General features: G+C 63.5%; 2 protein-coding genes across 2 annotated transcripts in view; both read left to right on the plus strand.

The window, feature by feature from the left end:
- Positions 1-17,374, plus strand: part of PODXL2 (podocalyxin like 2) — a 41,561-nt gene extending 24,187 nt beyond the window's left edge. The window contains exons 3-8 of the mRNA XM_052641886.1: positions 5,488-6,206; positions 6,763-6,837; positions 14,140-14,296; positions 14,479-14,540; positions 16,481-16,660; positions 17,076-17,374. Coding sequence (XP_052497846.1) covers positions 5,488-6,206; positions 6,763-6,837; positions 14,140-14,296; positions 14,479-14,540; positions 16,481-16,660; positions 17,076-17,288 — 1,406 coding nt within the window. The 3' untranslated portion in view covers positions 17,289-17,374. The remainder of the gene's footprint in view (positions 1-5,487; positions 6,207-6,762; positions 6,838-14,139; positions 14,297-14,478; positions 14,541-16,480; positions 16,661-17,075) is intronic.
- A 209-nt stretch (positions 17,375-17,583) lies between these two features.
- Positions 17,584-23,070, plus strand: ABTB1 (ankyrin repeat and BTB domain containing 1). The gene is made up of 12 exons (XM_052637128.1): positions 17,584-17,704; positions 18,668-18,730; positions 18,850-18,905; positions 19,608-19,752; positions 19,843-20,002; positions 20,070-20,115; positions 20,405-20,500; positions 20,591-20,709; positions 20,905-21,000; positions 21,076-21,243; positions 21,684-21,884; positions 21,950-23,070. The coding sequence occupies exons 1-12, from the start codon at positions 17,649-17,651 to the stop codon at positions 22,154-22,156; spliced, it is 1,413 nt and encodes a 470-aa protein (XP_052493088.1). The 5' UTR covers positions 17,584-17,648; the 3' UTR covers positions 22,157-23,070.
- Positions 23,071-23,460: the final 390 nt, after the last annotated feature.

Consider the following 23,460-nt stretch of genomic DNA (forward strand, 5'->3'; position numbering starts at 1 on the left):
GTCTAGTCCAGGGTCAGGGACTGTGTCCAGTCCTCGTCTGTGTCTCGTTTCTGTGGTTCTGGAACACTCAGGCCTGCCTCTGATGATGTGATTTTGACTTTTTTTTAAGGAGACAGGGCAGGTATTTTGTAGACGCCTGCGCAGGCTTGGTTTGCCTCATGTTTTCCCTTAAGCAGATTCAGGGTGAGAGGTTTTGGTGGGAATGTCACACTCGTCTCATCTCCCTCCATTAATCAGACCCGGCTGCTCTGAGGTGAAGGTGGGCTTCTTTGCTAGTCTGCACTCACGTTTCGATCCAGCGCCACTGCCCTCTTCCCTGGACCCCCCGTTTTTACCCCGCCGGGGCCCGTCCCCCCAGCTGCTCATGTGTCACCGCCTGCTCATCTCTGGTCTGGAGTCTGACCCCCGGCGGGCCTCCCACCGACCCTCCTTTCTGGTGGGAGAGGCCCTACCCCGGTTCAGGTCATACGCAGTCTTGTCAGTACACACGGTCCTGTGCTTCCCTCCCTCTGTCCTGGGTTCTGACCCGTCGCTCGGGTGCTGACATTCTCCTCGCCCTGGGGAGCGCAGGCCCACGGCGCTGCTGCTTCCCTGCTGTGATGTGGCGTTGGTCGTGGAAGAGCCGCACTTGCGGAGTGTGTGTGCTGTCCGTGGGGCCCAGGGCCGCCTGTCCAGTCCAGACCACAGACCTGCGTCCTGCGCGGTGTTCTTAGTTTACCGGTAAACTAAGGGGGCGTGGAGGCCAAGAGCCAAGGGGGCGTGGAGGCCAAGAGCCAAGTCCACAGCCACACAGCTCATCCTCAGTGGAGGTGAAGCCACACAGCGAAAGGGGAAGGAGTAATTTTGGGTGCCTGATGGCACCCCACTGCAGTACTCTTGCCTGGAACATCCCATGGGCGGAGGGCCCTGGTAGGCTGCAGTCCATGGGGTCGCACAGAGTCGGACACGACTGAGCGACTTAGCAGCAGCAGCAGCGTCAGCGGCGGTAAAGAAAGAGGAAAAGAGAATTCTGCTGGTGTCAAGGACAAATGAGTGTCAGTGATCCGCCAAGTCACCGGAGAGGAGGGCCTGGAAGAGGCTGGAGGCTTGGTGGGAGATGTCAGTTTGGGAGTCTTTTGTGTTGAGGAAGTGGATAAAGCCTTCAGAAACAGTCAACTCACTGAGAAAGAAGTCCAGAAATGATGAGTCAGGATTGATGGTCTGAAAGTGAGACCTTTAGGGAGAGGGGAGGAGCTGACTCAGCTTGCAGAGGAGATTGCGTCGTGCTTGGAAGTCTGATCCCCCCGGGGCTTCGTGCGGGAGGCCGGTGGTGGCACCAGCAGCTCAGCAGGCAGGCTGCGCTGCGGCCCACTCTGCGGGCTTTGTGTCAGGCGCTGGGGACGCGGAGTGGAGAAGATTGCCCTGCTTGCCTGTGGTAGCTTGAAACCCAGTGAACCCTGTATCTTTCTTGTTTGGGACAGTAGAGTTGTTTTTAATGCTGCTGGTATAAGACACATTCATCAAAACTCTCTGCAAAGCTTAGACTCCCTAGGCTAGAAAAAACCTTAGAAATCTGGGTCTCTGCATCCTCTCTTGTCACAGGAAAACCTGAAGCCCAGGGCAGCCGAGGAACCCACTGTTCCTTGGACAAGCACGTCAGCGCTGGGCAGGAGAGGGTGTGTCAGCTCAGGCCGCCCCTTGGGGACTCTGCCCAGCGGGACTCTGCAGGGCTGCGCCTCGCTGACCTGCCCCCGTCAGGCCCTGTCCCGCTGCCGGCTGCTTCCAGCGCCCTTCGCCTCTGATGTCACCGCTTCTGCTAATGGCGTGGCTCCCTCCACAGTCAGCCCCTCCTCCTGCAGCGCTGACCCTGCTGTGGGCCGGCTGTCCCGCCCTGGGCCACCCCTTGCATCCGGCCCTCTCATCATCTCTACTGCCGTCAGCTCCGTCTCTCCTGAACCACTGTGACAAGCCCCTGACTCTTTGCTGCTCTCTTTGATCCCCTCCTTCATCTCATTCTTGGGCTTTGCTCTCAGGGTAGAAATGCTGTTGCTGCTGCTAAGTCATGTCAGTCGTGTCCGCCTCTGTGCGACCCCATAGACGGCAGCCCACCAGGCTCCCGTCCCTGGAATTCTCCAGGCAAGAATACTGGAGTGGGTTGCCATTTCTTTCTCCAGTGCATGAGAGTGAAAAAGTGAAAGTGAAGTTGCTCAGTGATGTCCAACTCTTCGCGACCCCACGCACTGTAGCCTACCAGGCTCCTCCGTCCGTGGGATTTCCCAGGCAAGAGCACTGGAGTGGACTGCCATCCCCTTCTCTGGGGAGGAATGGGATCTCACAGTTGGAAGCGGCTGTGTATGTTTGAATGCCCAGGCACCCGTCTGACATTCTGCTGTATAGATTCCTGCCAAGCGGTCCACCAGCCCGTTTCAGTCATGCTTCTGTGTTGCGGTTTTGTCTTAGGCGGGTCAGTTGTGAGGTTCACACCTAGACTGAAGTGAGGCAGTGCTGCTCGCTCTCTCCGTGATCTGGGGCTTCCTGGTGGTGCTGCGGTGAAGAGCCTCTCGCCAGTGCAGGAGACGTGAGAGACCTGGGCTTGATCCTGGGTCGGGAAGATCCCCCGGGGGAATGCGTGGCCACCCGCTCCAGCACTCGTGCCTGGGGAGTCCCATGGGCAGAGGAGCCTGGCGGGCTGCAGTCCGTAGGGTCGCAGAGTTGGGCACGACTGAGGCGACTTGGCAGGCACGCATCCTGGGCTCACGGAGGTGGCGCCTTCTGTCTCTGAGGATGTGCAGGATCTCTCCTCCCGAGAGCCCCTCTGTGGGCTGGCTCGCCCTTCTCTCGGGGCACGTTGCTTCGGCGTCTCAGTCACGCTCCTTCCTGAGCCTGGCTCTCCTCCTCTGGCCTGTGAGTCTTGCCTGCTCCTCAGTGTTTGTAGAGGGGCTGCTAGACTGCCCCGTCCTACAGGCTGGGGTGGGTCTCCTTGCTGGGCTCTGTCCCACCGGCAGGCCTTGCCCTGGCTGCTCTGCACCAGGAGCAGGTCAGCTCCCTACAGAGTGCGTGGGGCTAGATCTTGAAGTACTACGTCTCCGCTGCTCCAGAGCACAGGTGACAAAGTGGGGTGGGTGGATGGTTTCACTTACTCATTTAAGTCTTACAGTGGACTTTCAGGGACCATCCGCTTCTGAAAAGTAGACATTCTTCTTATGGAAGCAGCAGTGGCAGAGCCTCTGGGTCTTTGTTGAATGCTGCGCTCTGGGCCTGCGCTTCAGCGCTGTCCTGAGACTTATTCCATGGCATTCCTTGCAGCTTCTTGATTTCCTGTGTCTTCTTTTTGGATTTCGTGGAGAACTTTTTTTCCCTTAGGTAACTCTCTCCGAATTTGTGGATAGTAAACCTTTAAGACGTTGTGTATATGAAAACGTCTTTATTTTATAAGCACATGTAAGTGATAGTTTGGTTGGGTATAAAATCCCCAGTTCAGAATGCGCTTCCCTCGGAACTCTGAGCACGCTTCCCTTCCTGCAGAACAGTGCTGCTGTTGGAAGCCTGATGATGCCCTGTTCCTGTCGCTTTGTAGGCAGCCCGTTTGTGCTCTGAGAGCTGGCGTGTCCTGAGAGTGAGGCTGGGTGTGCGCCTGCCACCGTCCCCTGTTCACGACCCTTCCAGCCTGAGGGTTCCTCCCGTGAGGCCTGGACTTGGGGTGTCTCTGTCTTGCTGAAGACCCATTGACCAGACGCCGCCCACACGATTGCCTTCACCCCTCAGCCTGCTTCCCTTTTGCTTTTGCTCTGATGACCTCTCTTCAAGCTGCTCTGTCAAAATTTCACATCCATTGAAATGATGCTTAGTTTCCAAGAACTGTTCTCCTACTTAATTTATGTTTTAATTGAAGGATAATTGTTCTATACAATTCCGTTCTTTTCTGTCAAACCTCAACATGGATCAGCCATAGGTCTACATACGTCCCCTCCCTTTTGAACCTCCCCCCCATCTCCCGCCCCATCCCACCCCTCCAGGTCGATGCAGAGCCGGCTTGAGTTCCCTGAGACATACAGCGAATTCCCGGTGGCTCCCTAGGTTACATACGGGGCTGGGGGCCTCCACGTTACTCTCCGCGCATCTCGGCCTCCCCCCGGCCCCCTGTCCGTAGTCTGTCCTGTATGTCTGTTTCCCCATGGCGGCCCTGCAAATGAGTTGAGACCTTTTCCTTCTAAAGACTGCTTGGCTTCGTTGCCTGCTCTCGCCCTGGGGAAGCGGTGTGTCTGTGTCTCCCTGCTGCGACAGGATGGCCTGCAGCTCTCCCTTCTGCTCCCTGAGCTTCGCGTTCTGTGTCCTCATAAGCCCACAGCACTTCCCTCTCCTTGATTCTGACAGTGAGGACGTCCTTCTTCCACTGCTGACTTTCCTCTTTATTTTGGTTGAGAGGTTATCTAACTCTCTGAGCTCATTTGCTTTCCATGTTAACAGAAATTTATCTGTGTTTTTAGACTTTTATTTTGATGGTGTAAAACAACTGTCTCTTTTGTCAGATATTTGGGAGGAGGAGGAGGCTGAGCAGCTCAGTCACCCCTGTAGACCTTTCCCAGCCCCATTTCTACAGTGTTTCAGAACTTAGATGTTTATTATCATTATTACTTTTACCTTCCATAAAATTTCTTTCTTTAAGTAGATAAATTAAGATTTTTAGTTGGAGTTTCATGTCGGTGATGTTTATTATTCTGAAACAGAGTGGGGCCGCCAATATCTGTTGCTACCTAGATGTAGACTCTGACATTTTGAATGAGTTTCCAAACAAACTGGCCTGTGCTTTTCACATGTTGTTGAGAAGACAGACGTCCCAGTCTCCAGAAGGCCTCCGTTCTCAGGGGCTGGTGGGTGAGGAAGCACTCCTCCCCCGCTGGCAGTGCCGCTGAGAGCATGGGAAGCCTCCAGACACCAGGGCTCAGCCTCTGCCCGCCCCCCCACCGCCCGCCCGGCCTTGTTCAGAGCAGGAGCACCGGTCAGGGACGGTGGTCATCACCTGCCCTAAGAGGGTACTCAGACTCACCCGGAAGACCCCCACCCCAGCCTGTTAGGAAAGGGGTGAAGGGTCGTGATGGGTTTTCAGGGGAGAGCGCAGACGAGGAGCCAGAGAGATGCGAAGAGCCCGCTGCCAGAGCAGGGCGCAGACAGCCGCCAGCCCGGTCCCTGGGGCTTGTACACTGGGGTGGGGCACAGACTGCCACGCAGATGGCTGCCTCCGGGTCCCTGGGGCTTGTACACTGGCAGGGTGCTGCCACGTTGCTCCCATGAAGGAAGTGACGGCCAGCCTGGGGCTCGTCCCCGAGCCTTGTGTGTCCCCTCCAGTCCAGCCTGTTTCTCATGCCTTTCCCACACCTTTCCCACGTGACCCACTGTCCACCGACCTCCCCACCATCCCCCTGAAGCTCTCCTGGTTGTTTTTATGATCTGCTCAGCAAATCCATGAACAATGAAGCTCGGGAATGAAATCTCCCTCTCTGTCCACAGATTACGTTTTTCCAGACCTGACTGAGAAGGCGGGTCCCACGGACAACACGGGCCAGAGTCAAGAGACGCCAGGTCTTGCCTCCCCGCTGCCCGGGGTAGACCTGGTGGGGCCGCCTTGGCACGTGGCCCCCGGAGAGGAGGAGGAGGAGCAGCTGCTGCCGGTGACCGGACCCCAGGAGGATGCCCGAAGGCAGGCCCCCAGCTTCCCACCGGCGGGCAGCAGCCAGGCCCCGGGGTCCCCTGAGCACCGGCCCGAGGAGTCAGGGGACTCGGCGGCCTCGGGTGGGGAGGCAGGCAGCAGCATGGAGCCCAGCCTGTCCCCACCTGGGGTCAGCCTGAGCCCGGTGACCCTGAGGGGTCAGGACGCGGCCGGCCGCGGGGCAGGGCCCACGGTGCTGCCGGCCGCAGGGCTCGGCGGCAAGTCTGAGGCCCCTCCGGAGCCCGGTGTGGAGGCCGCTGCTGCAGCCGCGGGCTTGGCCGGCCGGCCGGGCGCGGGGCCATCCCCCGCCTCCTTCCCTCAGACGGCTGCTCCCGGCAGGGCTGAGGGCCCCAGCAGAGACGCCCTGCAGCCCGGAGCCTCGGCCTCTTTCCCGCTGGCCCCCAGAGGCACAGAGCTGACACCTTCTTCTGTGACTCTGGGGCAAGATGACGTCAGGCAGGAGCCCCAGGAAGGGCCAGCTGGGGCGGCTCCGTCCAGAAGGCCCTGGGACTCCACACAGGTAGAGTGACCGTGTGGGGTGGGGGCGGGCGGGCAGCAGATTCCGGGGGCACTGCTCATGGCCCAGCGGCGGCGTCCTCTCCACACTGACCCGCCCACCCCCCAGCCTTCCCCCTCATCCCCGGTTCAGGGTCCCCCTGCTTGTCACAGCTGCTGGGGGGTGCTCCCGCCAGGCCGCCTCCTCCCCACAGCCCCCCACGTGTGCCGCCGCCCTGCCATCCTCCCCACCCCACGAGTGACTCTCACACACCCCCAGCCCGGCCCACCCCAGCCCCAGAAGGAAAGGGGTGGCCCTGGGCAGCCAGCCTGGCTGTCCACCCACAGGTGTGCTGTTCGCCCTTCAGAGCGTTCCAGTCCCCTCTGCCCTGGAGCCTCTGGGCCCGCGCCTCCTGTCCCTGAGAGAGCGGGTTGTGAGCTTTGGCTGGGCCAGGGGCTGTCGGTCATCGAGGTGACGCAGCTGGTCTGCGCCCCCAGCCGCCACACCCGGCCTCGCCCTCCTCGCGTCTCCGGGGTTTCCATTCAGACCCCTTCCAGACGCCCTCGGTGTCGCTGCACAGGTCCTCTGCAAAGACTGGAGCAACCTGGCCGGGAAGAGCTACGTCATCCTGAACATGACCGAGAACGTGGAGTGTGTGAGTGCCAGCGGGCGGGCGGGCGGCCGGGCCCTGTGCGCGCTGCGGGGGACGAGCTGCTCCCACCAGCGCCCGAGAAGAGGCTCCCTGGTTTTAAACCCCCAGGGCTCTGCGCCGGCCCCTCCGTCTGTGGTTTGGTGGACGGGGCCGTCTTTGCAGGTTGCTTCTCCCGTGCGTCGTTTCGGTCGGTTTTCCACACGCGTCCTCTCTCGGGGTCCGCGTCCTCACGCGTCCTCTCTGGGGGTCCGCGTCCTCTCTCAGGGGTCTGTGTCCACACGCGTCCTCTCTCGGGGTCCGCGTCCTCTCTCGGGATCTGCGTCCTCTCTCAGGGGTCTGTGTCCACACGCGTCTCCTCTCTCGGGGGTCCGCGTCCACACGCGTCCTCTCTCGGGGTCTGCGTCCTCTCTCGGGGGTCTGTGTCCACACGCGTCCTCTCTCGGGGGTCCGCGTCCACACGCGTCCTCTCTCAGGGTCCGCGTCCTCTCTCGGGGTCCGCGTCCTCTCTCGGGGGTCTGTGTCCACACGCGTCCTCTCTCGGGGTCCGCGTCCTCTCTCGGGGGTCCGCGTCCTCTCTCGGGGGTCTGTGTCCACACGCGTCCTCTCTCGGGGGTCCGCGTCCACACGCGTCCTCTCTCGGGGTCCGCGTCCTCTCTCGGGGTCCGCGTCCTCTCTCGGGGGTCCGTGTCCACACGCGTCCTCTCTCGGGGGTCCGCGTCCACACGCGTCCTCTCTCGGGGTCCGCGTCCTCTCTCGGGGGTCCGCGTCCTCTCTCGGGGGTCTGTGTCCATACGCGTCCTCTCTCGGGGGTCCGCGTCCACACGCGTCCTCTCTCGGGGTCCGCGTCCTCTCTCAGGGGTCCGCGTCCTCTCTCGGGGGTCTGTGTCCATACGCGTCCTCTCTCGGGGGTCCGCGTCCACACGCGTCCTCTCTCGGGGTCCGCGTCCTCTCTCAGGGGTCCGCGTCCTCTCTCGGAGGTCTGTGTCCACACGCGTCCTCTCTCGGGGTCCGCGTCCTCTCTCGGGGGTCCGCGTCCTCTCTCGGGGGTCCGCGTCCTCTCTCGGGGGTCTGTGTCCACACGCGTCCTCTCTCAGGGTCCGCGTCCTCTCTCGGGGTCCGCGTCCTCTCTCGGGGGTCCGCGTCCTCTCTCGGGGGTCCACGTCCTCTCTCGGGGGTCTGTGTCCACACGCGTCCTCTCTCGGGGTCCGCGTCCTCTCTCGGGGTCCGCGTCCTCTCTCGGGGGTCTGGTGGCGTTAGTTTGAAGCTGTTTTCAGGAAGGCCGGTGCAGCCTGCTGGTGGGCTTCACTGAGCTGCTCCGGAGGGTGGTCTGGCTGGGCCGTTTGATGTGAGAATGTCTTATGTCGGTGTCTTTAGGCCCTTCTTCCTGGGTGATTAGGAACTTGAAAAGAGGAACTTTGTCCTACCCAATGGTGTGGGGCTGGTTGCTGGTGTTCTGGAGCAGGTGTGTGTCTGTCAGTCGCGACAGGCATGCCTGCCGGGCAGTTCGCTCACTGCGCGCATCTGCAGCGTGAGCCTCTCCCGTGGCTGGACTGCCGTCCTCAGGGTCAGAGACCCTGTGCTTTGCCATCGCTGAAGATGAACTCTCAGCCTTGTGCAGGGAGAAGGGGTGTTTGTCAGCTCTACAGTGTGGGGCGGGGGCGGAGGGGGGTCCCTAGAGATGCAGGACTTCTCAGGCAGACTCGGAGAGGCGTCTTGTTCCAGCACCGCCCTCCCCTCCCGCCCTCCCTCCTGTCCGCCCCTCCTGTCCTCCCCTCCCGCTCTCCCCTCCCCTCATCCCTGGAGCTCACCAGCGCTGTGCACCCCAAGCGCTCGGGCAGTGGGAGTGTCGGTGTGACTACGTCTCAGCTCTGCCCGGGCTGGCTCAGGACCCGCTCTCTGGGCTCGCTGAACTGGGAAACCGGCCGGCCGGCCGTCTGCTTCTGGTGCCCAGGCACGTGGCTTTGGTCTCCTCTGCTGTTTTGTTGTGGCCTTGTCTTTGTGGTTTCAGACCTTAGAAAACAACCTTCATTCTTCTTAGTGGCTTTGGGGCGGGGTAGTGACAGTACCTGCACGTGTTTAGTCTGGAAGTGACCAGCGAGATGCTTACTTCTTCCCAGCATCTTTATAAACAAGTAGATTTTGACATCGTGGGTGTGCTTTAACCCAGGACAGTTCTTAACCTCATGTATGCTCACTCTGTTAACTGGATGAAATGCGCGATGTGAGGGCTGTGGGTTGAGTTTATTCGGTGTCTGAGCACAGGGGCCTGGGAGGCAGCGTCTCGGAGGCCCCGAGGAGCTGCTCGGAGAGGTGGACACTGAGCCAGGATGGTGTGAATGTTGGTGAAGGCACTGCTAGCAGCCAGATCTCAGGGCGGGGGGGGGGGGCGGGGGGGGCTGCTGCTGGCCTCAAGGATCTTGTAGGTCATGACTCCAGTGCTTCGCCGCACGTGGGACAGAGCAGGAATCTGGGGCTAACGCCCTTCCTCAGCATGCATGTTGCCTCTCCAGGGGCCCAGGCATCCAGAACACAGCCTGCTTCGTCCTGCCCTCCCCTCAGAGGGTTCTTGTACGCCGCGACGCCAGTGGCCAGTGACTTGATCCTTGTGGAGCTGAGTGGCGGGCAGCCTGCTTCGTCTGCACCCATTTGGCCAGTGAAGGCCTCTCTGAGTTGGCTTCTGAGCCCTTTTGACCAGTCTATTACTGTCTGATGGCCCCTGCTTCCCATTCTATTTGTTTATCTGACTGTCAGGCCTCAGTTGCAGCCTTGTGTCAGGCAGGCCTGCTGTTGTGGAGCGCGGCCTCCGGAGCACACAGGCTCAGGAGCTGTGGTGCACAGGCTTGGCTGCTGTGCAGTATGGAGGATCTTCGCTCCCCCAGCCAGGGCTTAACGTACCCCCTGCACTGGAAGAGAGTCTTCGCCATTGGGCCACCGGGGAGGCCCCTGGTGTCGCTGCTTTCTGTGTAGTGGGATGCTCCAGGCTCCTGTATGTCCCCTCCTCCAACCCAGAATTGGCGTTCCCCAAGGGGCCTTCTTGCTGTTTATGGACATGTGGGGCCTTGAGACCCTGGAATTGGGGTGTGCTTACGTGGATAATGACGTCTAAAGTTAATGTCTCTTTTTCTTCCCAAACAACACAGATTAAAATGCTGTCTGTTTTCCCTGGTTTCATCTGCTTTGTTGTTCTTCTCATTTAATGTTTGTTCAGTTCAGTCACTGTCGTGTCCAACTCTGCGACCCCACGGACTGCGGCACGCCAGGCCTCCCTGTCCATCACCACTTCCTGGAGCCTGCTCAGACTTACGTCCATCAAGTCAGTGATGCCATCCAGCCGTCTCATCCTTTGTTGTCCCCTTCTCCTCCTGCCTTCAATCTTTCCCAGCATCAGGGTCTTTTCCAAAGAGTCGGTTCTTTGCATCAGGTGGCCAAAGGATTGGAGTTTCAGCTTCAGCATCAGTCCTTCCAATGAATATTCAGGGATGATCTCCTTTAGGATGGACTGGTTGGATCTCCTTGCTGTCCAGGGGACTCTCAAGAATCTTTTCCAACACCACAGTTCAAAAGCATCAGTTCTTCAGCACTCAGCTTTCTTCACAGTCCAACTCTCACATCTATGCATGACTCCTGGAAAAACCGTACCTTTGACTAGATGGACCTTTGTTGGCAAAGTAATGGCTCTGCTTTTCAGTATGCTCTCTAGGTTGGTCATAGCTTTTCTTCCGAGGAGCCAGCGTCTTTGGATTTCAGGGCTGTAGTCCCCGTCTGCAGGGATCTTGGAGCCCAAGGAAATGGCCTCTCACTGCTTCCACTGGTTCCCCGTCTATCTGCCATGAAGTGAGGGGACTGCATGCCATGATCTTAGTAGTCTGGATGTTGAGTTTTGAGCCAGCTTTTTCGCTCTCCTCTTCACTTTCTGCCGTAAGGGTGGTGTCATCTGCGTCTCTGAGGTTGTTGACATGTTTGGCGTCTACCTGCTTAGCCGTTATTGTGGTGGGATTTTAGCATAAAATTCACCGTCTTGATCGTTTTTGAGTGTGCGGTGAAGTATGTTCACGTTATTGCGGCGCAGAGCTCCAGGACTTTTCCGTCTTGCGAAACTGAAACCGCCCCCACGAACAGCTCCGCCCCCCAGCGCCCCTTCCGCTTCCGGTCTCCGAGCCTGGCTGCTCGGGGCCCTTCACGTTAGTGGGCCGCACGCCATCTGCCTGTGCTCCGCTCAGCCCACTCGCTCGGCCGTGTCCGACTCTGTGGCCCCATGGATCGCAGCACGCCAGGCCTCCCTGTCCATCACCAACCCCCGGAGTTCACTCAGACTCGTGTCCATCGAGTCAGTGATGACATCCAGTCTTCTCATCCTCTGTCGTCCCCTTCTCCTCCTGCCCCCAATCCCTCCCGGCATCAGTCTTTTCCAGTGAGTCAACTCTTGGCATGAGGTGGCCAAAGTATATGACGTGCTTGTTTCTCTGAGCGTCCTGTCTTCAAGGTCTGTACTGGGTGGAGCAGGTGTCAGAACCGCCTTCCTTTTCAAGGCTGAGCAGTGTTCCAGTGTGTGGGAGGACCACGTTTTGCTTACTGGTCATTTGCTGCCAGGCGTGTTTCCGCTGCTGGGGAGGACGCTGCTGCGAGCGTGCTGGGCACGTGCCTCCCCAGAGCCCTCTGAATTGTGTCGGTGCGCACGCAGGCAGGGCTTGCAGGCCCCCGCTGATTTTATTTGTGACTTTTGGAGGAGCTGTCGTGCAGTTCGTGCCGCAGCCGCACCACTTTACATCGCCCCAGGCACCGCGAGGAGCTGTGTGTGAGCGCAGGGCCCGGGCAGTAGCCGGGGCGCTGCTGTGGCCACTGGGGAGGGTCCCCTGTCCAGGGAGGGCTTGGCAGGGAAGACAGGGCAGACCCGCGCCTGCTCGGCTGTGGGCACAGCCAGGGAAGGCAGCTGTCCTCAGGAGAGCACAGCCTGAGGGCCACACCGCCTTCCAGACTGTTCCTCAGGGAGCCTCCGTGTGGGCTTGTAGCGCCATGAATCAACCCTGCGTGCCTCTGAACGGGGGACAGAGGGGGCTCCTCGAGTGCGGTGCTCTGTTCCGGCTTCTCGCGCTTCAGCTCCTGCTTTCGGGAGCCTCTGTGTCCTCGAGCGCGCGGCCGTGCATTCACGCTACTCCTCTCTCTGTCCCTCCAGCTGGTGGCGGGCCTTTGAGGAGCTTCATTTCCAGGCTGCTCTGGAGGCTCTGGGCTCTGCACGCTCGCGGGTGGGCACCAGGCACATTCTGACGGCGGCGCCGCGGGTCACCTTGGCCGGGTGCTGTCCCGCAGCTTCCCACGGTGGCCCCGCAGTCTGTTGTTCCGCGGCAGCGCCTGGCGCTGGGGCTGCTGGCTGTCAGCGCTGTTTCCCAGTTTAACCATTTCGCTGGCCTCACTTTGTGGTTTACTTTGCATTTCTCTGACGATCAGTGAGATTGGGCGACTTGCCATGCGTGTTTGAGCCTCTTTTCTGCAATGCACCTCATCAGGTCTTTTGCTCACTTGGCGCCGGGCTAGCTGACTTCATTTATTGATGTCTAAATGATTTATGCGTCATGGATGTGAAGCCCCCATTCTGTGTATGTGGTGCAGATATCTCCTACTCTGTGGCTGCCTTTTGACCCTCTTGGTAGAACCCTCTGATAAGTGGAAGTTCCTTTTTTTTTTACTTCACCATAAAATAGTCCAGCTTAGCAATTTTTTTCCTTCATGGTTAGCAGTTTTGGGTCCAGTTTAGAAATCTTTGCCCACTCCAAGGCCATGCTCACTTCTGAAAGCTTTCCGTGTAAAACGCCCCTGAGGTGGCCTCTGGTGCGGGCACGAAGTATGGGTCCAGGTGTGGCATTCTTTTCTGTTGGGACATCCAGTTGTCCCTGCACCTGTGGTTGAAAAGGTACTTTTAACCCTCACAGAAAGCCTGCGTTCTTAGGACCAGGGCCCACATTCTCAGATGGGAAACCGAGGCTCAGAGGGGAGCAGCATTTTGCTAAACGTCACAGAGCTGACAAGTGGCAGAACCGAGGTGTGAGCCCACACGTGATTCCAAAGCCAGTGCTTTCCCTCAATTCTCAGTTCCTGTCTGCAGAATGTGTGGCATGAAGCTGGGCTGAGCCAGCAGGCCTCCTTGCAGGCGGCCCTGTGGGCCTAGGGCTTGAGCCAGCCAGACACGTGGAGCCCGAACATGTGAGGTATGCTCAGGTGGTGTGCGACCCTCACACACGAGGGGGCCCAGGACACCGCCCTGCTTGGGCCCCATGCACACACGCACATGAGCACGTGCGCACGGGCACGCCAATGGTAGCAGCCGTTCCGGGGGCTGGGGCTTCCCTCTGGCTCACTCAGGCATCTCCAGGCACCAGCCTCTCACGAGCGCGGAGCTGAACCAGCTCCTGTGAGGCCGCGAGTCTGAAGCTGGTAGGAGCTGTGCCTGGACGTGCTGTGACAGCAGGAAGCACGTCATTCCGCGGGTATGACAGCCTCGCCGCTTAGCTTGGGCTCCAGCAGAAAGGTCCCACACTGGTGGCAGCTCCGAGGGTGGGCGCTCACGAGAGGCAGGAGCCGGGGGCAGCAACTGCCCCCGTCCGAGAGGGGAGGGGCTGCTGGAGAGCACCACCAGGCCTGGCGAGGGCCTCTCCCAGGGGCCCATGGGGACAGCGACGGGCTGGGAGCCAGGAGCGAGGCCTCCTGCATGTGCTGAGTCCTGTTTGCTGCCAGCCGCTTGTTTCAAGTTGTGAGATTCCCTGTGCACAAGGGCACGGAGACGGAGACCTAAGCGGGAGAGGAGTGCCAGGCGGGAAGGAGTCTCATCTCCCTGCCCCCGCCCCCGCCCCCGCTCGGCCTGCGGGCTCGGCCCCTCCGTGAGTCCTCCCGCCCCCAGCGCAGCCTGCGAGGACACGGATGTCCTCCCTGACTCCCTGACTTTGGGCCCTGTCTCTGCAGTGAAAGGCGAGGGCCGGCCTGGGGCGGCCGCCTGCCCCCTCTCCTCCGTTGTCGCAGCTCTCCGTCACCTGCCGCCTGTGGCCCCTCAGGCCCTGTGTGGGTGCGTCTGTTCCCTGGCTCACCTGCGAGTAGCCCCGGGCAGGCCCGTGCTCACCCTCCTGAGGTCGAGAGGCCAAGGCAGGACTAGGGGGACTGAGGTCTTGCGCCCCCGCCGTCCCCTGTGGTCCCCGGGGCTCCCACAGCAGCCCCTCTGCGCGGCCCCCACGGCCTTTCCCAGGTGGGAGGGACCTGGCCTAGAATCGGGGCTCGGGGGCACCGCCCCCAGTGAGTGAGACTTCTCTCGGCTCTCAGGAGGCGTTCCGGCGGCACCGCGGGCTGCAGCTCCTGGCCCTAGTGGAGGGCGTGCTGCCCCGCCATGGCCGCGGCCGCCACGGCGCCTGGCACATCTCCCTGAGCAAGCCCAGCGAGAAGGAGCAGCACCTGCTGATGGCGCTGGTGGGCGAGCAGGGTGAGCTGGGCAGGGTGAGCCGGGCGGGGCTCGGGGCTCGGCGGGGCGGCCTCGTGGGTCACGGAGAGAGGGGGCGGGCGGATCCGGACGGGAGGACGCAGGCCTGTGCGCCGCACGGGGTCTGAGGGCCTGGGGCCGAGCGCCTCGCGGCCACGGCGGTGCTGACGGTGCCCTCTGCACAGGCGTGGTGCCCACGCAAGACGTGCTGTCCATGCTGGGCGGCGTCCGCAGGAGCCTGGAGGAGGTAAGAGCGCGGGGCGGCGGGGGCGCGGCGGGCGCGGCCTGATCCAGCCCCCGAGGGGCGTGGCGCCACCCGCGGCCGCCTTGTGAGCCGTGAGAGACGGCAGGTGTGGACCCAAGCCATGGAGGGGGGTGGTCAGCAGAGGCGCAGAGTGGAGAGGGCCTCGGGGTCTGGGAGGGTGGCATTCCCTGGGTGTCTGCCCAAGGAAGCCTGCAGAGCCTGGTGGGCGGTGGAGTACCGCACATTTCCAGAGGCATGGGAGGGTCACCACGCGCTCCTGGGGACCTGGGCTGAGGGGACAGGCTGGCAGACCCACCCCCCAAGATGCACCTTTACTCACCTCTCCCCTTGAGGACAGCCCGTGTCCTCCAGGCCCTGTCCACTCACTGGCATCCAGGCCCTTATCAGTCCCCTTCATGCCCGCGGGCCTGCAGTGTCCACGGCAGAGCTGAGGTACAAGAGCCTGGGCCCCCCTCCTATCTCCTGCGTGCCAGGCCGAGAAGGGCGGCGCCACGGAGGCTCCCTCTTGGTGTGGGGCTTCTCGATAAGCGCGTGGAGTGCTGAGGGACAGACTGGGTTCTCCTTGGGCTCATTGCCAGCCGGGGCTGTGAGCAGGGAAAGCAGCCCTGTTGAGTCCTGCTGGTGCCTGTGTAGATGAGAGCAGAGAGGAGATGCCCCCACCGGGGGCACGGCCGGGCTCTGCCCCAGACGCCCCATGAGGTGCCGTGTGGGGCTGGCTGTGAGCTGTGGGGTTCGCGACAGGGCGGGGCTGGTGGGCTCCGCCTTGTGTACAGGCCCTCCTGCCTCTTCCCACCCAGGGGTCTGGGTCTTCTGGCTTCACCAGACGCTTCATTCAGATGGATTTGGCTGAAAGGCACACTGGGGCTTTATTGTTATTTTAGCAAGGAGTACTTGTTAAAAACATGCATGTGTTGTTTATTTGGCCCCACCGGGTCTTCGTGGCAGTGCTTGTGATCTCCAAGCTTGGTGACCGTGAGCAGGACCTAGAGCTGTGGCGTGACGCGGGCTTACTTCCCTGACCAGGGGTGGAACCCGGGGCTCGTGCATTGGGAGTGCTGAGTCTTAGCCACTGGACCACCAGGAAAGCCCCTGGGCTGGGTCTTTGGAAGGACACGAGTGGGCAGGTTTCGCGTGTGCATTGGTGGTGAATCCAGCAGGGAAAACTGAACCTGGATAACATAAAAAGTGGGAAAGCACTGGAAGGCCATTCACGGGAAGAAGAGCTGATCCCGGCCTTGGAAAGGAGGCCCGCAGCAGAAAGCGCCCCCAGGTCTCTGCAGGCAGCACCCCCTGCCCGCCCCGGCACCTGTCATTTGGGGATGGCACCTCACCTTCTCTGCCCCTGGGCCTGAGACACTGACTGGAGAGAGTCTGCCCAGCCCAGGGGTGAGGGGGTGGGGCACAGCAGCCACTTGCCCAAGGCCAGCTGCCCACCCGAGACAGCCCACAGTGTGGAGTGCTGGGCAGCTCAGTGACTCTGGTGACCATTCCGGCAGGAATAGGAGGCTGGGGTCAACCCAGGACATGGACACCCACCCCAGGGTGGGAGCTGAGTTTCTGGAGCCAGGTGGGGCAGGTGTGCAGTGGAGAAAGTGTGGAGGCCCCCAGCTGCCCTGTCTGTGCCCACTTGGGTGGGGCAGTGTGATCTGTGACAGCCAGTTCACGGTGGCCTCTGGGGATTGGGCACCCCCAGGTGGGCGTGGGGCCGGACATCAACCAGTCAGGTCAGAGGCACGGCGGGCCTGCTAGAGGAGGCTGGGGCCCTCCGCCGAGGGTGGTGGGCTCAGGCAGGGTCCTCTCCCAGCACAGGTACCAGGCCTGTTCCCCATCCCTGAGCCCTAGTCCCATAGGCCCTGGGGGGAGCCCAGCACCCAGGCCCCCAGCTAAGGAACTGGGCCCCTCCCCCCCCCCCCCCCCCCCAGATTGGCATCCACAACTACTCCACCACCACCAGCTGCCAGGCCCGGGCCAGCCAGGGGCGCAGTGACTACGGGACGCTGTTTGTGGTGCTGGTGGTCATCGGCGCCCTCTGCGTGGTCATCATCGTACTCGGCCTGCTCTATAACTGCTGGCAGCGCCGGCTGCCCAAGCTCAAGCACGTGGTGAGCCAGCTGGGGCCGGTGGGGCCGGGGCCGGGCCCGGGGCTGCCCTGAGGGGGTGCCCGCAGGTTGGGCATCTGAGGCTGTGTCCTTGGGCTGGGAGGGGTGACTGCAGTGAAGCACTTGGGCGGAGGAAAGCGCCAGCCTCGCTCAGGTGCTGGAGGTGCGGGGCGTGGGCCGTAGCCCACGGGCGACAGCCCCAGGAGGAGCCCCTTTAGAAGGCGTGGGTGGTGAGAAAGGGGTCCGCTGGTGCCCGGGGGTGGGGCCCCTGGCTGCTGGGTGGGAGGCTCGGTGGTCATCTTAAAGGCTTAGGGCTGGGGAAGCCGCGGCCGAGGGCCTTGCGGGGTCAGGGCCGGCGAAGGGCCGGGGTGCGGGCGCGGGGTCCAGCGCGCTCGCCCAGCGGCCCCTCCCGCCGCAGTCGCACGGCGAGGAGCTGCGCTTCGTGGAGAACGGCTGCCACGACAACCCCACGCTGGACGTGGCCAGCGACAGCCAGTCGGAGACGCAGGAGAAGCAGCCCAGCCTGAACGGCGGCGGCGCCGTCAACGGCCCGGGGGGCTGGAGCGCGCTCTTGGGGGGCAGGCGCGACCCCGAGGACTCGGACGTGTTCGAGGAGGACACGCACCTGTGAGGGGCTGTGCCCCGCCCGGCCCTCGGCGCAGGGCCCCCCCCGCTTCCCCTGACTCAGGACGCGCCCCGGCCCCGGCCCCGCCCCCGCCCGACGCCCCTCGAGGCCGCCCCGGCACCCCATTAAAGCCGTCCGGAGAGCACGCCGGCCCGCGTCCCCTGCGCGCCTCGTTCTTGTGCTGGGCGGGGGCGGGCGGGCGGGCTGCGGGCGGGGCGCCGCCTCCCCTCGGTCCTCCGGTCGCCAGGCGCCGCTAGGGAGCGGGCGGGGCGGCGCGCTTATATCCGGAGGGCGGGCCGGGCGGGCCGTGCTGATATCCGGCGGGCGCCGCCGCCCGAGGTGGCTCGGCGTCGGGGCGTCTGCGCCATGGACACCTGCGACCTGTTCTCTAGCTGCAGGAAGGGGGACGTGGGCCGAGTGCGGTGAGGACGCGAGGTCCCCGGGAGGGCGCGGGGGCGGTCCGTGGAGCGCCCGCTGGGGGCGGGGGGAGGGCACGGGCCGGCCCAGGCGTGGACCCCAGCCCCCGGCCGGCGCCCGAGCTCCAAAGCAGGGCCCTGCGGGTCGAGGAATTCCTCCGAGCGGGGACGTGGGTGCTGGCGTGACTTGTCCCGGGGTTCCGGTGGCCTTAGGGTTAGGACTGTGACGCGGACGCCCGGAGGAGGCACAGAGGGAGGAGGGAAGAGAAGGGCCCGGCGGTCAGATCCTGGGGGCGGGCCTGGGATCCCCGACGTGGCTACTGATGAGCCACGGACCGGTGCTGGGAACGTCTGGGGCCGGAGTCAGGCTCCGGTTGTCGGAGAGCCTGGGTGCTGCCATCGCCGTCACCGCGGCCGCGCCGGAGGCGGTGCGGCTTGCTTGGGAGGTGAGGCGCCTACTGTTTACCTTCCCCGTCTTCCCCGGGAGCCCTCCCTGGGGCTAGTCCCGACTTTTGAGTCCTGCTGCCTCGCTGGGGACCTCCCCAGGTCGGGTGCCCCTTGGGGTTTACTTGGTAGCCTCCAAAGCCTGGTGCTCTTCAGAACACACTGGGTCCCTCCCGCCTGGGCATGTGCCGAGGCCTCCAGCATCCTCAGTGGTCGCCCCTACCCCCGCCCGTCTGCCGCCCTGTCTCCTGACGCCCACCTTAGGGAGTCTCCCGTCCTTCCCTCCCGCGCCTCCGGGTCCCTGCAGGCTTCCTGCTGGGCGGCCCCTCCCAGCGCTGTCAGCGGGTGCTCAGCCTCTCCAACGCCGAGGCCCCTGACGCCCACGCTCCCACGTCCACACCCTGGCCTGGCTGCTTGGCCTTCAGCGCCTGTCCCGCGCTGTCTCTGCCTCACCTGCCCTCACCCGGGGAGTCTTCCCTCCTTCCCCTCCCGGAGGCCTTCTCTAACCCCGTACCCCCTGCCCAGGTACCTGCTGGAGCAGCGAGAAGTGGAGGTGAACGTGCGGGACAAGTGGGACAGCACCCCCCTGTGAGTGCCGGGCAGGGGGGAGTGGGGCAGCACCCCCTGTGAGTGCCGGGCAGGGGGGGAGTGAGGGGAGCGGGGTGGCGGCCTGCGGGCCTGACGGCGCCCTCGCCCCATCCCCTCAGGTACTACGCCTGCCTCTGTGGGCACGAGGAGCTGGTGCTCTACCTGCTGGCCAACGGTGAGTGCAGGGTGGGCGGTGGGCGCATTCCTGCACCCCCTTAGGGGTGCTCTCAGAACCCGTCCGCCGACTCCCATCTCCAGGGCCCAGCTCAGCATCTGCCCAGCGCCCAGGAGGCCAGTCTGACTGGCGTGAAGTCCCACAGGGCCTCCCAGCTGCGCCTCCCGCAAGCTGGAGAGCCTGGCCGCGTCCGAGCTGCCCCGTGAAGTGTGCCCCTCTGCCCCCGGCCAGCCCCGCCGGCACCACTGCTTTTCCTCGGCGCCTGGGCACATGCCATTCTCTCTACTCGGACGGCCCTTTCCCAGGGGCTCGCTTGGCTCAGATCCCTGCCCCTTGTCTGCCCTGGCGCCTCCACCGCACCCCTGTGGCAGCTGCACCAGAGCCACCCTTCACCTTCTCAGCTTTCTTCAGAGCCCCTGAAGCTAACTGTGTGTGTCTTCCTGCCCCTGGAAGCCCAGTTTTCTGCGGACAGGGGACCGTCTGTCTGTGGTGTGCCCCCGGGGCCCAGCATAGGTCAGGCTGGCCTCCAAGGTGTCTGTGTGCCCGGTGGCGAGTGCCCAGGGCCTGGTGGGGAGGTTGCTGGGGCAGGGCGGTCCCGGGGCCCCGTGTGTGTCTGTGCGTGTGGGAGGGCGAGCACCTCCCCGTCCGCAGCCGTGGCGTGCAGCCCTAGGCCCCGCTGACGGGCAGCTCTGCTGCCCTCAGGAGCCCGCTGTGAGGCCAACACCTTCGACGGTGAGCGCTGCCTCTACGGCGCGCAGAGCGACGCCATCCGCCGGGCGCTGCGTGACTATAGGCAGGTGACGGCCTCCTCCCGGCGGCGGGACCTCTTCTATAGCTTCCTGCTGCGGTGAGCCGGCCTGCCGGGGCCTGCGCCGGGGAGGGCTCTCCTGCTGCACGGGACTCTGGGCACACTGCTGAGCCCCCCCGCGGCCCACAGGCTCCTGGAGCAGGGCCTCCACAGCGACGTGGCCTTCGTGGTGCACGGCAAGTCCTTCCGGGCGCATCGCGGCGTTCTGGGCGCGCGCAGCACCTACTTCGCCCACATGCTCGACACCAAGTGGAAGGGCAAGAGCATGGTGGTCCTCAGGCACCCCCTGGTGCGTCAGCGGGCGCTGGGGGAGGCGCATGTGGTGTGGCCGTCTCTGACCCTGTCTCTGCCCACAGATCAACCCCGTGGCCTTCGGGGCGCTGTTGCAGTACCTGTACACAGGTGAGCCGCGCTCAGTGGGCAGGGGCTGCGGCACCAGACATGCCCTTAGGGACGCCGTTTCCCTCTTGGGCTCGTCTGCTATGGTGGGACCGTGCAGCTGCCTCCTCGGTCGGCTTGTCCACCCACAGGTCTGAGGTCCTCTTGCTGTCCTGGGGCCTGAGAGCTCGGATAGCGGCCCTATAGCCCAGTGGTTGGGCAGATGGACCACCTGCCTCCTGGGGGTTCGGGGGGCAGCCGAGGGCTTCCTCAGTCCCTGAGTCTCCCCCCCCCGCACTGTCCCCACACCCAGGCTGCCTGGACGTCGGCGTGGAGCACGTCAGCGACTGTGAGCGCCTGGCCCGGCAGTGCCAGCTGTGGGGCCTGCTCGGTGCCCTGGAGGCCAAGTGTGAGTGGGGCCGTCCCGGCCTCAGGCCCTGGGCTTGGGCGGGCGCCTGCGGGCGGCCCACCCCCTGAAGCGGCACGCTCTTCCCCGCAGTGGCCTCCAAGCCGGGTGTGTGCATGAAGGTGCTGACTATCGAGCCCCCCCAGGCGGACCCCCAGCTGCGGGAGGACCTGGCCCTGCTGGCTGACTGCGCCCTGCCCCCTGAGCTCCGGGTAAGGCCCCGCCCTGGGCTGCAGGTTAGGCCCAGAGCCTGGCGCTTCCCTTTTCTGAGCCCCTCTCTCGCTCTGTCGGCTCTCGTGTCTAACTCGACCCCTGGAACAGCGTCACCTTCCAGGGTGAGCTAGGACGGGCCCGGGCCAGGCTGCTCTCCCTGGCGCCTGCCCCGAGCCTGCCCCGCCTCCCCCCAGGGCGACCTCGGGGAGCTGCCCTTCCCCTGCGCCGGCCTCAGCAGCTGCCCCGACGTCTGCTTCCGCGTGGGCGGCTATGACTTCCTCTGCCACAAGGTAGGCGGCTTCGCCCGCAGACGCCCGCCCAGCCCTGCTCCCGGGGCAGCCCTGCCTGAGCCCAGCCTCCCGCAGGCCTTCTTCTGTGGCCGCAGCGACTACTTCCGGGCCCTGCTGGACGACCACTTCCAGGAGAGCGAGCAGCTGGAGGCCTCAGGCGGCCTCCCGGCCGTCACCCTGCACAGCGTCTCGCCCGAGGCCTTCACACACGTGCTGCGCTACGTGTACAGCGACCACACCGAGGTGCGCCGCACGTCTGACCAGCGAGGGGAGCGTGCGCCCGTGTGGACTGCGCCTCCAGCCAGAGTGCGCTGGGGACCCCAGGATGCCTTCAGCTGCCCGAAGGCAGCCAGCGTGCGTGCGGTCCCTGTCAGAGACCCCAAGAAACAGCGGCTGAGGAGGAGGGCTTCTCTCTCCCTTCTCTGCAGTGATGCCCAGGGCAGGGACAGCACCCAGCTGGGAGGGCTCAGTGGGGCAGAGCACCCTCCGTAGGCTCCCGTCACGGCCACTGCTGGACGAGGGGACGCCCGAGTGGGGGCCTGCCCCGCAGCAGCAGGCGCGGGTCTCAGGGTCGTGCGGGTCTCAGGGTCATGCGGGTCTCAGGGCCGAGCCGGCCTGTGCCGTGAGCCCCAGGGGCCCGCCTTCAGTCTCCAGGTGCCCTCCCTCACCCTCTGTCGTTGCAGCTGCCGCCAGAGTTGGCCTACGACGTGCTGAGCGTGGCCGACATGTACCTGCTGCCGGGCCTGAAGCAGCTGTGTGGCCGCAGCCTGGCCCAACTGCTGGATGAGGACAGTGTGGTGGGGGTGTGGCGTGTGGCCAAGCTGTTCGGCCTGGCGCGCCTGGAGGACCAGTGTACCAAGTACATGGCCAGGGTCATCGAGAAGGTGAGTGTGGGCCCCGGGCGGCTGGGCCTGGGCGGAGGACGGACCCTGATCCGGCCTGTCCACAGCTGGTGCATCAGGAGGACTTCGTGGAGGCCGTGCGGGAGGAGGCCGCGGCCGTGGCCGGCCGGCAGGAGATGGACTCCATCCCACTGGTGGACGACATCCGATTCCACATGGGCAGCCTGGTGCAGACCCGCCACGCCATGGAGCAGGCCACACAGCGCCTGCGGGTGCTGGAGGAGCTGCTGGTGTCCATCGGCCTGGACTGCTGACCGCCACACGGGGCTGTCAGGGACCCGGGGGCGTACCAGTGGCTGCAGCGGCTCTCTCCACTCTGCTTGGGGCCCCGGGAGGTTCGCCTGGGGATGAGGCCTTTCTCAGCACAAACCAGCCCCCGAGCTCCGGGGCTGGGCACCACTCAGGGCATCCTGGGCTGGGGGTCTCTGAGGGCCTTCCTCCTTCAGCCCCCGCCCCTCCTGCCATGTCTCCCTGGGGGAGCTGGCTTATTTGCACAGAGCCGCCACGAGGGGGCCACAATGTCAGTGTGGCAATAAAGCTTGACTTCACTGTGGGAGCCTGTGTGCCAGGATGGGGTAGGGGGCCTCGTCGACAAGAGATGGTGTTGGCTGGGGCCCTGAGACCTGCCTGCCGGGACCGGCCCTCTGCCAGGCAGGTTCCTTTTGCTGAGGTCAGCCTGTCCCCCACCCTCGGGGGCCAGGGCAGGTTTGGAGGAGCCAGCAGTTGCTTCCCTGGCGACGAGGCAAGCCGTCTGCGGTCTGGTACACACTTAGTGAGCCCCGCTGTTCTTACCGCCGTGGGGCTAAGGACAGAAGTCACTGTCTGTGTGACCTCAGCCCGGAGCCCAGCTCCCCATGCCTGCTTCTAAGTGAACGCTCGAATCAGTGTTCAGACATGTTACTGGTGAAAATGATCCGTGCATTCTATCCCAAGCCTAGACCCCAGCAGTGTTCACATTTGGGGAAGTAGACCAACCGCCAAGGAAAATGCAGCGACGGGAAGTTCTCGGTAACACGGAGTGTAGGAGCAGCTTGTGGCCCCCAGGAGACAGCCTGACGGCACGGACGCTGCCCTGTCATCCCGGGGGCACCGGAGCACAGCCATGGCCGATGTTTCTGTGTGGATTGTCGGCATTTGGGTCACTAATGACATTAAAATATCACTTATTTTGATTACCCAGGTTTTTGGTGCTCCTAAGTTCTGTGCCTAAGGCAAGAGCTTCACTTGCCTCACCCTAGTTCTCGCCCTAACCCCAGAATAGTTTTTGCCCTTCTATAATAGCCTTCCCACCCGCAGGAACGAAGGCTCTGGATGTGTGCTTTGTTCCACCTGGAAAACTGCCTAGCCTTCAGGGCCGGGTCTCCCTGCAGCAGGCTGAGGAGGGGCTGGGGGCGGCAGAAAGCTGGGCGTGCAGTCCCAGTGCTGGGGCCGCCCGCCTTCCTGGAGCAGAAGTTCTGAGGGCATCAGCGGCTCTCAGCTGGGAAAGGTCTGAGCCGCAGCCTTAGGTGGGGACTGATGAGGAAGAAGCTTCTGGAAGCCAGGCTGCGCGTCCCATTGG

The sequence above is a fragment of the Budorcas taxicolor genome, chromosome 1 (genome assembly GCF_023091745.1).
Source record: "Budorcas taxicolor isolate Tak-1 chromosome 1, Takin1.1, whole genome shotgun sequence".
NCBI classification, from domain to species: domain Eukaryota; kingdom Metazoa; phylum Chordata; class Mammalia; order Artiodactyla; family Bovidae; genus Budorcas; species Budorcas taxicolor.

Bases quoted from the DNA above. Each gene is read 5' to 3' on its own strand.
- ABTB1 (XM_052637128.1), top strand. From the start codon at position 17,649: ATGGACACCTGCGACCTGTTCTCTAGCTGCAGGAAGGGGGACGTGGGC. The intron at 17,705-18,667 runs GTGAGGACGCGA...CCCCCTGCCCAG, and splicing joins GGGGACGTGGGCCGAGTGCG to GTACCTGCTGGAGCAGCGAG. The intron at 21,885-21,949 runs GTGAGTGTGGGC...GCCTGTCCACAG, and splicing joins TGGCCAGGGTCATCGAGAAG to CTGGTGCATCAGGAGGACTT.